At 49.1% G+C, this 13917-nt stretch overlaps 1 protein-coding gene across 6 annotated transcripts in view; it reads left to right on the forward strand.

Annotated features, from left to right (window-relative positions):
• Positions 1-8509: 8509 nt before the first annotated feature.
• EPAS1 (endothelial PAS domain protein 1) overlaps positions 8510-13917 on the forward strand; it is a 131509-nt gene continuing 126101 nt past the window's right edge. For 2 of the 6 annotated variants that reach the window (XR_014562737.1, XM_083733240.1), the window contains exon 1: positions 8510-9239. Coding sequence is in view for 2 of the 6 variants with exons in the window: in XM_083733240.1 (XP_083589366.1) it covers positions 9214-9239 (26 nt within the window). In the remaining 4 variants the exon portion in view is untranslated. The remainder of the gene's footprint in view (positions 9240-13917) is intronic. The other 4 variants (XR_014562738.1, XM_083733239.1, XR_014562739.1 and 1 more) reach the window with 2 other exon arrangements.

A 13917-nucleotide genomic window follows, 5' to 3' on the forward strand; every position in this document is an offset into this window, starting at 1 on the left:
AGCAAAACAAACAAACAAAAACCTGTTTGCTAAGCCTGATTTTTTTAAGAAAGAAGAAAAACCACCCTGAGCTTTGGCTGGCTTAGAAAGGAACGAGTTGCCTCAGGCGCTGTGTGAGCACAGGTCTCTGTGGGCCTCAGGAGTCGTACAGTAAGGCAACCTTAGACCCTGGATTTAACAGCCTGAAGGGCACCTACAATGTGTGTTACTTCACTTACTTCAGATTGCAGTAAGCCAGCCCCGCTGCTGTTCCTTGCTCATTCTGCTGAGTTGAGCCCCGGACTTCTGCGCCAAAGTCCTAACTGGAAATGGAAAGGGGTGAGCTGGCTGTGCTATGAGACATGGTGCCAATCTGAGGTAGGAGGACTCAGTCTGGAAGCACTGCCAGCTCATTGCTTTCCCTCCACAGAATATAACCATCAAGCACCATTATTTTGCCCTTGAAAGCCATATGGTGCTTTGATCCCCTATACCAGTGTGGTGTAGTGGTTAAGAGCGGCAGTCACATAATCTGGGGAACCGGGTTCGCGTCTCCGCTCCTCCACATGCAGCTGCTGGGTGACCTTGGGCCAGGCACACTTCTTTGAAGTCTCTCAGCCCCACTCACCTCACAGAGTGTTTGTTGTGGGGGAGGAAGGGAAAGGAGGTTGTTAGCCGCTTTGAGACTCCTGAAGGGGAGTGAAAGGCGGGATATCAAATCCAAACTCTTCTTCTTCTACCTAAAAAACCACCTTGCCCAGATCCTGAGATCATCATCTGAGGCCCTTTTCTGTCTGCCATGCCTGAGGAAAGTCTGGAGGGCTGCAATGAAAGAGCAGGGTCTTTTCTGCAGCCGCTCCCCATTTAGGGGATGCTCTCCCCAAGGAGACCTTGTCATCCTTTTTGCTGCCAGGCAAAGATGTTTTTGTTCCGCCCTGCCAGGTATGTCGGCAGCACTAGCAATGTTATAGCAACATTACATTTGTTTTTAACAATACTATTATGATTTTATTGTTGTAATGTTTTCCCCTGGTTGTATTGTGCAGGGGCTCTCAGTCAACACACATCCGTGGCTCCTTGTGACAGTGACCACACCTTGGGAATGGCTTCAATTGCCTGGCTGAACCAGGTGAGAGTAGCCAATGGGTCTCAAACCCTCGGTGAGTTAAGGACTTCCTCTGCATACGAAGACAGGCTCTGGCAGATTGAGCAGACAAGACCAATAGTGAGTCCAATGGTCAATAAGACATTTTCTGTACGTGGTATAGAGGGAAGAGAGGAAAAGATGAGGCTTACCTGTTGCGAAATATATTTCTGTTTTGTGCAAGCACAGCAACGGGGCATAGAGAGACACAGCATTTGATTCTTAGACTTGAGGCACTTTAAAAATACATTTCAGTATCATAAAGCATAAGAATGGTATACCTGTGTACCTTCCAAAGGTGGCCTTGCCACATACCAACCTGGGAAGGTAGCCCGTCCAGGCAGTGGCGTAGCGTGGGGGGTGCAAGGGGTGCCAGCCGCACCGGGCGCAACATTTTTGGGGGCGCACTCGGAGCTCTCTGCCCCTACCTGGTCCTGGCTCACTCTCTCTCACAGTGCTGGCTGTGCGAATCTGATCCGAGCTGCCGGGTCGCCGCCCACTGTGGAGGGGGAGGGTGCCAGGCGTGCGTTGCGGAGCGGAGAGAGAGCGAGGGAGGGAAAATGCAGCGGCCGCCCAGCGCAGAGCTGAGCGCGGGAGAGAACTACATCCGACCAGCCCAGTTTTGGAGGGAAGGTGTTAGTTGCGGCGGAGCCCTGGCGCCCCGGGAGGCTGGCCGGGCAGGTAATGGGGCTGGCCGGTGGCGCCGCTGCCATCCTGCGGACAAAAGGGCTGCCGCCCCCGGCCGAGCCCCCCCCCCCCCCGCGAAACCAGGAGCAGCTCTCTGGTGCTCGAGGGCTTCGCAGGCCCTTCATCCCCCCTCCATTGGCGCCTCAGCCCCCAGCCCTGCCTGCGCGGCTCCTGCGTCTGGGGGCGCGCTCGCGCGGATGGGGTGCCGCTCCCCGCTTGCAAATGGTGCCCGTAAGGCCACATCAGAGACGCCCCCGGGACCCAGTTGCTGCCTTCTTCCCCGCCATGTGATTAAGCCTCGCACTACTTTGTGGCAGTGGTGTAGCGTGGGGGGTGCAGGGGGGGCCGGCCGCACCGGCCACAACATCTGGGGGTTAGGGTTAGGGGGCGCAAATCCACGGGTTAGGGGGCGCAAATTACTTGCCTTGCCCCGGGTGCTGACAACCCACGCTACGCCACTGCGTCCAGGAGAAGGAAAACTCTGATCCTAAACCTCTGCTGCCTTGTGGGACATCTTCAGGAGAAGAAAAGGCTAAGGAGTAAACACTAAAATTTGGAGTGGCGTTCCTAAGGCAGTTGGGTGGTGCCTTGTACACCTCCTTCCAGCAACTCCTGCAGCTAAGCTGGTGCCGAACGTATTGCTCTGCTTTCAGCAAGGCAGAGATTTGGGGGGGGGGGGTGTGACTTGTTGTCTGGGCAGCCCAGGACCTCCATACACACTGCCCAGGGTTGTGCCCCAGGAAGGTCACTTGGTTGCTGCTCACACAGCAGTTTGGCTTCACCCCTGGAGGTGCACTCCATTGTCTCTCGAGATGCCAGCAACAACAAGGGGCTTTTTCGCATGGGAAGCAAGGTACAAATTTAATAAACCTAGCCTTTGTCAAGTTAGACTCCCAACACTTTATAAGCCACAGGAATGAGACACTCTCATGTGATGCCTAACGCCTTGTCTCTTTCATTTCCTTTGTCATCTTATCTGTTTACTCGCCACCTGCAAATCTTGCACTCTCCAAGCCAGACCAGACCAGCTGAAACATGTTCCAGAGGCAAAACTTGGCCCTCCTGTCCTGTTCAAGGGATGCTCCTGCAGCTTACAGGAATAGGCTAGAAATCTGGGAGTTTTCTGGGTCAATATCTGCCATGCTTATGCGCCGATGCCAGATGGATTTTTGACTCTAACTTGGGGGTGTCATGGTACCAGGCCAGGACTTTGGGGCTAAAGTCCAGAGCCACATTCAGGAGTCATGTAATCCAACCCCCTTCGATGCAGTGTATTCAAAACAGGGACCCTTCTGCTAAAACCATTGTCCAGAGTCTGAAATCAATTCGCTGCAGTGCTATTGCATTTGAGAGTGTACAAATGATCTTGCTAAAGTTTGGAAAGGAAGAGGCATGAAAGCCCTCAAATGCAGAGAAAGACCTCTTGGGCTCAGCATATAGGCAGCTAGGCCTGGCCTGTCTGGATTTTAACTGTGAGCCTTTCATTTAGCCTGTCTGAAATCTTTTACTTGCCTGATTGGCGAAGTCAAGTGTTTATCCTGGAATCAGATATAGAAAAGCCCAGATCAGTGAAGAACCTAAAGTTCAGTTAATCTAGGGAATGAGTGAGCTGGTTCTTTGATCTTGCCATGTTCTTCTATCATCTGCTGGCTAAATTTGGAGGCCCTAACACACACAGAGCCTGGTTAATATTTGCAGATTACCTTTGTTTAGATTCTATTACTATGCAATTAGATTGTTGCCTTGCAGGCATGTTTGACTCTCTACAGACAGAAAAGCAGAGTATACAACCGGTAAACGTCTGCTCCGACTGTCTCTATTTAACAGGGAGAGTCCAGATTTTCGCTGCACCGGCAAATCAATGAAACTTTTATTTTTATCACTTACAAAATTATGAAGCTGATGTCCATTGCATTGCTATTACATTATTCCGCCCTGTTCGTTTCAATGCAAAAGAAACACAATGGTGACAATTGTGTATCGTTTGTGGACTGAAAACGGCAGCTACGGATATTATTGGTTGGATTTATTTTCATTCTGTTCAGGGAACAAGTAAGTGATCATAACCAATTTCTGCTCCCATTTCTGCTTTCATTGGAGTTCTCTGACTTATGAGTTTATTCATGTTTCGGTTTTTAAAAACTTCTTACAAACTTTTAAATTAATTGACATGTATTTTATGTTGTTGTTTTGTAAGCTGCTTAGAGGTTTTATTTACAATGAAGCAGAGTATAGACTTTGTGAAAAACAAACAAATAAATTAATAAACAACAGGTCACCAGTGCTAATAACATATGTCTGTTTGTGGAATAATGTCAATAGAGGCAATGGAGGAGGCAATAAGAACTCTACAGGAAAGGAATTCCATAATCGGGGCACTACCACCAAAAAGGCCCTGTCTTAAATCGCTGCCAAATGGGCCCTACATATTTTAGGTACCATTTTTATTCTGTGGGTGGAACGTGCTTCGCAAAAGGGGTGCATTATGCATGGTCCTCCTGAAACCTCCCACAGCTACGACAGAGAAACCCGGAGATCTTTTGACGTCCTAACCAGAAGTAAGATGGCACTAGGTACGGCAGGGGAGTGTTTGCGTGTGTTTGTGTGAAGTTTTGCATGTCAATAAATGGACACAGACATCAGACGCTCAACAAGGGGAGGAATGGGGAAGCACTTACACACACAAATAACAGAGCTATGTGTTGGAGATAGAGCAGCAAGCTGCAAGCTAGTGTTTTAACACTTGTTTCTTTCCAACCAAACAGGACTAGCAGGTGCCTGCTGTAGCCTTCAGCTACTTGAAGAGCAATGCCTTGCCAAAGGCACTGAAATTTCAACTAAAAATGTGGAAATCCCAAGATGGAAAACAATAATGGGAGGGGGGGACTGAGTTGAGGGAGGAGACACACCTTGATTAGCAAAACCATGGGTGGTTAGCAAATTCCACCGCTCAGGAAACTGTCATGCTGGTAAAGACCAGTGAATAGGGAGCCATTCTTTCCAGACTGGTCGGGGGGGGGGGAGAGATGTTCCCCTTCTTTCCCACACCCACCTCACCCACATTCATAAATCATGGTCCTTTATTACTGAAGGCTCTCCTATGCTGCACTGTAGTCTGATGAAAGGGGGAGCTCCTAAGATTTTTGCATCTTTTTAATACACTGTAAGATGCCCTGGGTGGCGTATTTATGTTAGGAAGCTCTACTAAGATAAATTTTAAACACACACACATACACACACACATAGTAAGAATGATGGTGGAAGGGTGTAGGATGGAATTGATCAAAAAATCAACAGGCACCAGTCAACAGGGAATGCATCACAGTTTATCATGTTTTGCGCAGGTGCAATTGCCTCTTCAGGCATTCAAAATAGAGACTTAGTGTGCAGTTCTATTGACGGATGCTCCCAGCAGTCTCTGTCGTATTTGTCTTTTAGTGAAAGAGCAAGGAACAGGTACCTTTTCAAGATGCCTGAGACTCTTTCTTTTCCTAGCAATGGGACAATAAGATGGTAGTATGAGGAGCTGGAAGAGATGTGAAGCTGGGACAAGGGAGATAACTGAAGAATAAGTAATAAAGTAATAAATAAGGCTGGGAAGGACGGCGGAGAGTCATAAGCAAGGGGGAGATGGAAAACTAGTTCCCCTCAGGATATCACAAAGCCTGCTTACTGATATTTTCCACTTTCATTTGCTACTACTAGTAGCAAATTATTTACTACACATTTACTATTATTATTATTAACTAACTACTGCCGGAGATGGAGCCATGTTAGTTTGTGACAGCAGAACCAACGGAGGCACGGACTAATTTGCAGCGCGATCCTAACCATGCCTACTCAGAAGTCCAGCTGAATTCAATGGGGCTTCCCCCTGGGTAGGTGGGATTAGTAGGATTGCAACCTAATATAATTATTACGCCATAATCTTTCATTGACTATAATGCACTTCAACAGATGCAAAACAATAAATGAATAGCAGCCCTATTACAGCCAGTGACATCATTATCATCATTAATTGTATACCCCTCTTCATCCGAAGATCCCAGGCGGTTCACAGCATAAGCGTTATTATGTAATATTATAGATTTTGGGGGCACAGTTCAGTGTTAGAGCTGCAATGCATGCAGAAGGTTGCAGGTTCAATCCCAGGCATATCTCGGTAGGGCTGGAAGAGACCCCAGGCTTTAATCCTGGGGAGCTTCTGCCAATCAGTGTAGGCATTACTGAGCTGGATGGAGCAGTGGTCTGACTCAGTGTTTCCAATGCTCCTCCCTGGGCCCTGCAGCAAGTATGATGGAATCATGGAAGGTAGGCAGTGACCTTTAGCCCTGCCAGCTGTTTCATGTCCCTGTCTAGATCGTCTGCTGTTCCCGCAGGTGACCAGGAGGAGGAGCTGTGCTATGTTGCCAGGTTTGTCCACACCCTCGATTGCTGCAGGGCAAAGGGCCAAGCAGTCCTTACTCCTGCTCTTGGAATTGGCGAATGACAGCACAAGGAAACAAAGTGCAAGTGGCCATCGACACAGCTTCCCTGGCTTCGTGGAATACTGAACGCTATTTGCACAAAGGCCGTCCAACCAAAATTATTTGGCTGGTCAATCAGTCAGGATGCCATTCATTAGGGACTCTCGGCTATTTTTGTACATTGTGCATTGTTTCCATGCATGTGCATGCATGGCCTGCCAGTTTGCTGCATGCAGCAAGCTTTTTTCACAGTTGCCAGCGTTGCTCAGAGAGGCACCGTTCAGAGTTCTGTCGCTGCACATTGCACGATGCGCAGGCAGGCTCTCAACTCCAGCCTGCCATTTGCAGGGCAGGCATTACCAGTATGTTACCCTGCCGTTCTCCGAGGAGCTCAGGGCAGCACGCAGGACCACCTCCTTTTATCTTCAAGATCACTCTGTAACTTTAAGAAGCAGTCCCTGAGTTTGCTTTTCCTTCCCCATCCCTTAGACTGCAAGCCTTGTTGTTGTTGCTGTTGTTGATTTAAACTGATCAGTAAGCCAGGGACCTTTTTGGCTGCAGAGTAGGGTAGAAAGGATTTAAGTAAATAAACACTAAACTTTGCGAGGTAGGTTCGTTCCAGAAAAAGTGACTGGACCAAGGTCACCCAGTGAGTTTTGTGCCGGAGGTGGAATGTTATCTGCTTATTAAAGCATGCATCCGAAAGCCTGTGAGGCACCTAGCAATGACTTAAAAGCACAGCCAATGGAGGAAAATACTAACTTTATTTATCTTATAACACCCTTCAATCATAGTCTCATGGCATTTTATAAAAAAAACCCCACACAATTAAAGTGTAAGAGGGCCTTCTCTGTGGCTTCACTGCATTGTGGAAGACCTCCCAGGCTCTGGTTTTCCAGAGCAGATAAGCTCTTATCAGGAGATCCAGTCTGTACAATGTAGGAATTGGGCCTTTAGTGTTGCGGCACCTGCCCCTTGGAATTTCACCCGTTGTCTTTTTGGTGCCCTTCCTCTTTCAACAAACCCTTTCAACTGAAATATTTCCTGGCCTGCATCTGTGCTGGAATTGTTTTATACTTACTTGTTGTTTGCTGCCCTGGGCTCCGTTTGGAGGGCAGGATATAAATTTGCTGGAGCCACACCAAAAATTTAATTGACGAGAAACACCAATAGGAGAAAAAAAAGAAACAACTCCTAGCTGTGCTTGATTTATAACACAGAACACAATTACTTTATAATATGATCACGGGGCATCTAGAAAGTATAAAACACTGCACCTACAGAAGAACATGAGTCATTCCCAAAATATAATATAATATAATAACCCGGTTCACCAGATTACGAGTCTACTGCTCTTAACCACTACACCACACTGGCTCCCACTCACTGACACCCTGCCTGGGATCTTCGGGTGAAGGGCGAGTAATAAATAAAACAAATTATTAAACAAATTATTAAATAATAAAAAGGTCAGGGGTACCAACCTGAATATTTTTTTTGGGGGGGGGGGAGACCAGGTAAGTCTCACCCTGTATAAGTGATCACGTGATGTGAGGCAAGCACATCATTTGAATGTCAAAACAGTGGTACCTCGGGTTAAGTACTTAATTCGTTCCGGAGGTCTGTTCTTAACCTGAATCTGTTTTTAACCTGAAGCACCACTTTAGCTAATGGGGTCTCCCGCTGCCGCTGCGCCCCCGGAGCACAATTTTTGTTCTCATCCTGAAGCAAAGTTCTTAACCTGAGGTACTATTTCTGGGTTAGTGGAGTCTGTTAACCTGAAGCGTATGTAACCCGAGGTACCACTGTACCCATTCAATTTGAATGGCAATGCCCATCAATTGGTGGGGGCTGAAGGGACCTTGGCCCCTAGTCATAGAAGCCAACTCCTAGGGGGTTGAGCTCCCTCCATCAAATATTTCAGGAGGCTCCCCGCCCCCTCCAAAAACGTTGAGGATAATTCCCAAATTTTGTGTGCGCGTGCCATGTCATGTGACCGGCGATGCGGGGCGGGGCCTACCTGCTCCCTTCCCCGCCCTCGATATTTTATTCTAGTCGGCACCCCTGCCCTTGGGAGTTCATGGCAAGGGCCTGAAACCGGCCCTGGCGCGCGAGACTCGCCCTGGCAGCTTCCTGACGGCTCCGGGGAGCTGTTCCGTGTCCTGCCTCCTCCTCCTCCCCGTGCGTCACCCAACCCTCTCAGCTCCCTGGGTGGGCAAACAGGTCCCGGGGCCTCGCCCTCGGGTGCCCGGGAGGCCGCCTGTGGCGATGCCCCTTTCTGGCTCTCTCTGAGTGACCGCGCGCCCCTCCGGCTCGCCCGCCCGCCGCCCTCCTTCCTCTCCACAAGTCGGGAGAAACTTGCTCGACGGGCGGGGAGGGAGGAGGAGGAGGAGGCGGGCCCCTCGGCGTGCGCCTCGCCCGCCCATTGGCCGGCGCTCCATCGGCCGCTCCAGCTGGAGCCGGGAGCCGTCGGCTGGCGGAGGAGCGTCTCGCGCCTGCCCCTCTCGGAGCGCCGGCCAAGGTTGCGCGTCTTAAAGGGAGCCCCGCGCGCGCAGCTGCCTCTTCACATCGATTCCCCCGGCAGAGAAGGGGAGCGCAGCGCCCGCCCCGCCTCGTCTCTCCCCTGAGCCGGACTGTACAATCCTCGGCAGTGTCCTGAGACTGTATGGTCAGCTCAGGGGCGGCTCGGCCCCGGGATCGCAGCCTCGAAAGCAGCAGCGCCGCCGCCACGAGGAGCGCCACCAGGGAACCTGCGCGGCCGAAAGAGGGAGCCCGCCGGCGCAGCCCAGCACGCCCCTTGCACCTCTCCAAAGGCCTCCGGGGACCTGCCCATCCACCCAAGCCAGACCCCCTGCCTGCCTGCCTGGGTCGGGCGCGCCCACGAGGGAGCCCGTGTATCCAAACGTCGCGCAGAACAGCGGAGGCGCCGCTTCCACGATGACAGCGGAGAAGGAGAAGAAGAGGTAAGAGGAAAGGCGCCCAGGGCGCACCTGAGCAACAGGACACCCCCAGCCCCCCGATCCGGCGCCGATCGGGGGTGGGGGTTTCCCTTTTTAGGAAAAAAGTCCTTTTCTTCTCTCAGCTCCAAAGTGGCCCTTCTCCGGCTGAGGTCTCTTCTGCCGTATCAGGTCATAACAACAACAGCAACAACAACAACTTGTCAATATTGTATCATCATCGTCGTTCTGCTTGTTGGACGGGAAGGCCTCAGTGTTGATCTCGATATAATGGGCATATGGCTCACGAAGGGTGGCCCCTTGAATTTATTTTTGGGGTTGCAGGGTGGGCTCCCACGTTGATGGGCATTGCCATTTAAATAGTGGGTGGGTGTTGCGACTTCTAAGCGATTATGCGGGGTGGGGCTTACCTGGGCCCCCCCAATATTTTATTCAAGTTGGCACTGCTCTACACACACACACAAAACAAAACAAAAACAAAACAGCTGTGTGTGTGTGTGTGTGTGTGTGTGTGTATTGTATATATATATAGTATATATAGTGTGTGTTGTGTAAATACACAACAGGGGTGCCAACTTGAATAAAATATTGGGCAAGCCCCGCCCTGCATAATCGATCACTTGACGCATCGTATGCACACTATTTGAATAGAAATGCCTATCAATTTTGGGAGGGCGGCCCCATCAAATATTTTATTGGAGGGTCGAAGGGACCTCGCCCCCTAGGAGCTGGCTCCTATGATACACACACACACTTGTACGATTCGCTTGTTGGCCCTTGTACACTTTTGTCTTATTTTTTAATGTTGGGTACAATCCAGACAAAGCTGAGCAGTTTTACGTTCCTTTGTTTTTTTTAAAAAAACCATGTTTCTCATGAGTTCATTAAACACGTGTTCGTCTGCCCTGAAATATACGGGACCTCCGAGAGCTTTGCTTAGGCTGGATTGTAATACTCATAATAATATATTTTACACCACGTTTGGTTAGGTTCCCGTCGGTTTCAAAGGGCGAAAAGGTTTAGCCCTTGCTTCTTAACTCTGTCCTTGAAATCCGCGGGACATGGACGCGCTGGATTTTGGCAGGATCTCGCCCCGATGCCTTGGGAATGACTGAAGCTATTCACTGGAATTGCGGCGCGAAAGAAATAATGTTACTTCTTCTTGGCTTTGCTCCGGGATCTGTGACGGTTTTGTTGTTCCCAGATCTGTGTACTTTTGAAGGTTCAACTTCCAGCTCTTTGGCTAGCTTCCCCCTTCCCTCCTCTTCTTCCTTGGAATTGACGCTTATAGGATGCTCCCAAACTTACCCAAGAAAGCTGTTCGCCGAAGCTAAGGAACAGTCGCAGATCTGCACCTTGTGCGTGTCTGTGTGTGCCAGTGTCTTTTGGAGACAGAACTACGCTCAGGAGGCGGAAAGCGATTATCAGCCTTAAACAGAGAGGTCCGAAAACGATCTCTTCTCACGCTACTAAAATCCAACGGCTTTGGCATCCTGCTCCGCTCTTTACCTGTTGAACTACTGTAACTCTAGAACCTCCGGAACAGAGAAGGGAGCATCTGAAGATCGCTGCCCCTTATCCCCATGCTCGTGGGCCTTTAGACAGCCAGTTAAAATGTAACCGGGGGTGCATCTGTCTGCATAATGACAAAAATGGGACTTTAGCATGTTCTTTGTCGGTGTCCACTCTTGTCGCGCGTCTGGGAGCTATTACGCGAGAAAAGAACCGAGTCGAATCCTCTAAAAAGAAAACGGAGTGACTCCCATTCTTCGTCCCGTGGCAGATTTATTTTTCTAGAGGCAGGAATAAGGACAGCTTGCACTAAGGAGCCGCCGCTCCAGATGCAACACTTCACACTCCCGACTTCTTTCCCCCGAAAATATTAAATGCACAGCTGATTTTCAGCCAACTTTGACTAGGGAGAAATGCGCGGTCAGAAAACTGCAGGAGTACAGTTAGGAAATTTAAGCCCCTGGACTTAATGGTCTTACGCGGGTGAGCCCTCCTTAGGGGGTCATCAGCATTACTTCACCAAGGGTAGCCAACATGGCGCCCTCCAGATGTTTTGGACAACCCCTCACCTCCCTTAATTCTTGGCCATGCTCACTGAATGAAGTTGGGGGTCCACAAAATCTGGGTCGGGGCACCGCGTTGGCTTCCCCGGCGGTAAGCCATCCTTGTTGAGTTTGGGGCTGCGTCCTGCCCTGGACCTCTGCGACCCCAAGTCCTTCCCTGGTGCCACAACGGGTCGCCACCACGCGCGCCTTTGCGCGTATTCCAGCTCGCTGGCAGCTTCGGTTGCATTTCGTCAATAGCGGAGTAGGATTCAAAGAAGTGGTTTTTTTTGTGGGGCGGGGAGGGGAGAGAGATTGCGTTCACATAAACTTTTGAACTGCGCCAGTTTGCAGAGCGCTGGCTTTCCAGCACCGTCTCTCCAAAAGCTGGAGATCATGTGTGGAGTGACACCGGATTGAACTGAGCGTTCGCCGTCAGTGGCGGAAGGAAATTTCAGGGGGCGATCGGTTTGGCGGAGAGCAGCTCTCTCTCTCCGCTCGCCGAAGTTTTGAAGACCCAGTGTCTGGGATAAGCTGAAGGCAGCCGCCCAGAGACACACCAGTGCAAGGCAGTTTAATTCGAGTGGATCCCCTTTTGGAGGCTGGTGCTGGGAAGGTCCGGCAGCTTCCCAGGAGGTTAAAGGGTGAATTCGGATTGCACAACCGCCACCTCTGCCCCTCCCCGCCCCCCTGCTCCGTCCATGCCTCATCAGATCAGCTCCGCGGCTGCTTTTACGCCATCTTCCCCCATTACTAGCTTTGCCGATTGTGCAAAGGCGGAATTTTTTTAGTTCATCCTCTTCAACGCAGCCAGCCTGTGTCGACGAAGATGCTTCTCCCTTTTACTGCTGGACGACCCTGTCTTCCTGCCCACGCTTCAGCCGCATTCTCTATGTGGTTTCCCTTTCAAGACATTTCAAGACATTTTTAGCCACCATCGGAGGCGAAGTTGAAAGGGGTCGTTTCCTCCCCCTTCACCTTTCAACGCTTCAGGAATTGGCAATTTTAATACTTCAGATTTGTACCACACGTTTCTGATTGTGCAAAATGTTTCCCATACATCTTCAGTGATCATTACAATACACCTGTTTCAATACACATATTTCAGTTGAGAACATAGAATGCAGCCAGGATTTTTGTTTTGGGGGGGGGGGGAGAACCTCTGTTAGCTTTTAATTTTAATTTTTATTGATTCCCTGCCCCCCTCGCTACGTCCATGGTTGAGAATGCAGAATCACCTAGTGTATTCATGGCAGAGGCAGATTTGAACTGATGGTTTTATTGGGGAAGTTATCTATGCACATGATGTGCTACGTTATGTGTTTAAGTTACTCCTAGGTTCCAATCCCTGAAAATATAAATTTGGGGTACAGCAAAAATCAACTCAGATTTAGTATGTTTCACTGCCTTCAACTGGATTTAAAAGTGTTTAACACTGGGTGGATCATGTCCAGGTTTTGCTGAAAGGATTAAACATGGAGCACGGGTAGTTTGTTGTCTTAAAAAATATACGGTATGTTTCTATATTTGCAACCTAGAACTTCACATCTTATGTGTGCTTCTCTTGTATGGTCTGTTATCTAAGACATTCAAAGAGGATTAAGTTTGTATCTTCTTCTTTTTAATTGGGCAGACTTCTGTTGGTAGAAACTTCCAATTTGCCATATGAGATGCATATGGAACCAGCACAGTCGGTAGAACATGAGACTCTTAATCTCAAGGTTGTGAGTTCGAGACCCACATTGGGCCACAGATTCCTGCATTGCAGGGGCTTGATCCTTGTGGTCCCTTTCAAAGTCTACAGTTCTATGATTATAACTGAACAGTCGTCATTCCATTCCCTTTTATTATAGTCAAGAAATGTGTGCATGGTAGAGAAGGGGCCACAGCTTGTGTGGAGCTCTGGGTACACACTAATGCTTTGCATTTTCTTGTGTGCCCATTGGCACTTTTTAGAAACCTGGTAGCTTTTCATGGATGGTGTGTGTATGTGGGAAGGAAATATAGGTATGTGGGAAGATTCCCAGAGCAAACCTGCAATCAGTCCCCTTTTGGCCTGTATAAGGTCTATGTATAAGATCTTGGCATTGTTGGTGTAGCTCTATCTCTTGTTTTGGAAGGGCAGAGCAGATAGCTTCAAATGAGCAAGGATACGTAATGTAAAGGTCATGTTCCTTTCGGTTCTCCTTTGAAATATTTCCTATTGATTGAATATTTAACCACTGTTGCCTTTGGGTGCATGGTAAAACTTTTCTCCCCTGATCTGTGCCAACTCAGATTTTGTGAACAATAAAGTTCTTGAATGTCCACGGTGTTTAGCCGTCCGCTCTTGTGGTGTGCTTACATATTACATTTCTTTGCTGCATTCATTAAAAGTGTGCTGGGGAGGAAAAATGAATCACTGATGACCAGCATGGTGAAAAGCTCTCATTTTAGAACCTAACAGCTAAGCTGATATAGTTAAGACAAGGGTGTGTTAACCAGTACTTTCTCTTCAAAAAGAGCAAGAAAAGGAATAAATTATATTCCCAGAAGGATTTTTGCAGTGGTTATTGAAGAAAAGGTGCATGAATAATGTTTGTGGGGACAGGGCTGTAGGTGGCCCCTGCCAGGGGCACAGACAATGGAGG

Source organism: Podarcis gaigeae (assembly GCF_964106915.1).
Source record: "Podarcis gaigeae genome assembly, chromosome: 3".
In the NCBI taxonomy this organism is placed as follows: domain Eukaryota; kingdom Metazoa; phylum Chordata; class Lepidosauria; order Squamata; family Lacertidae; genus Podarcis; species Podarcis gaigeae.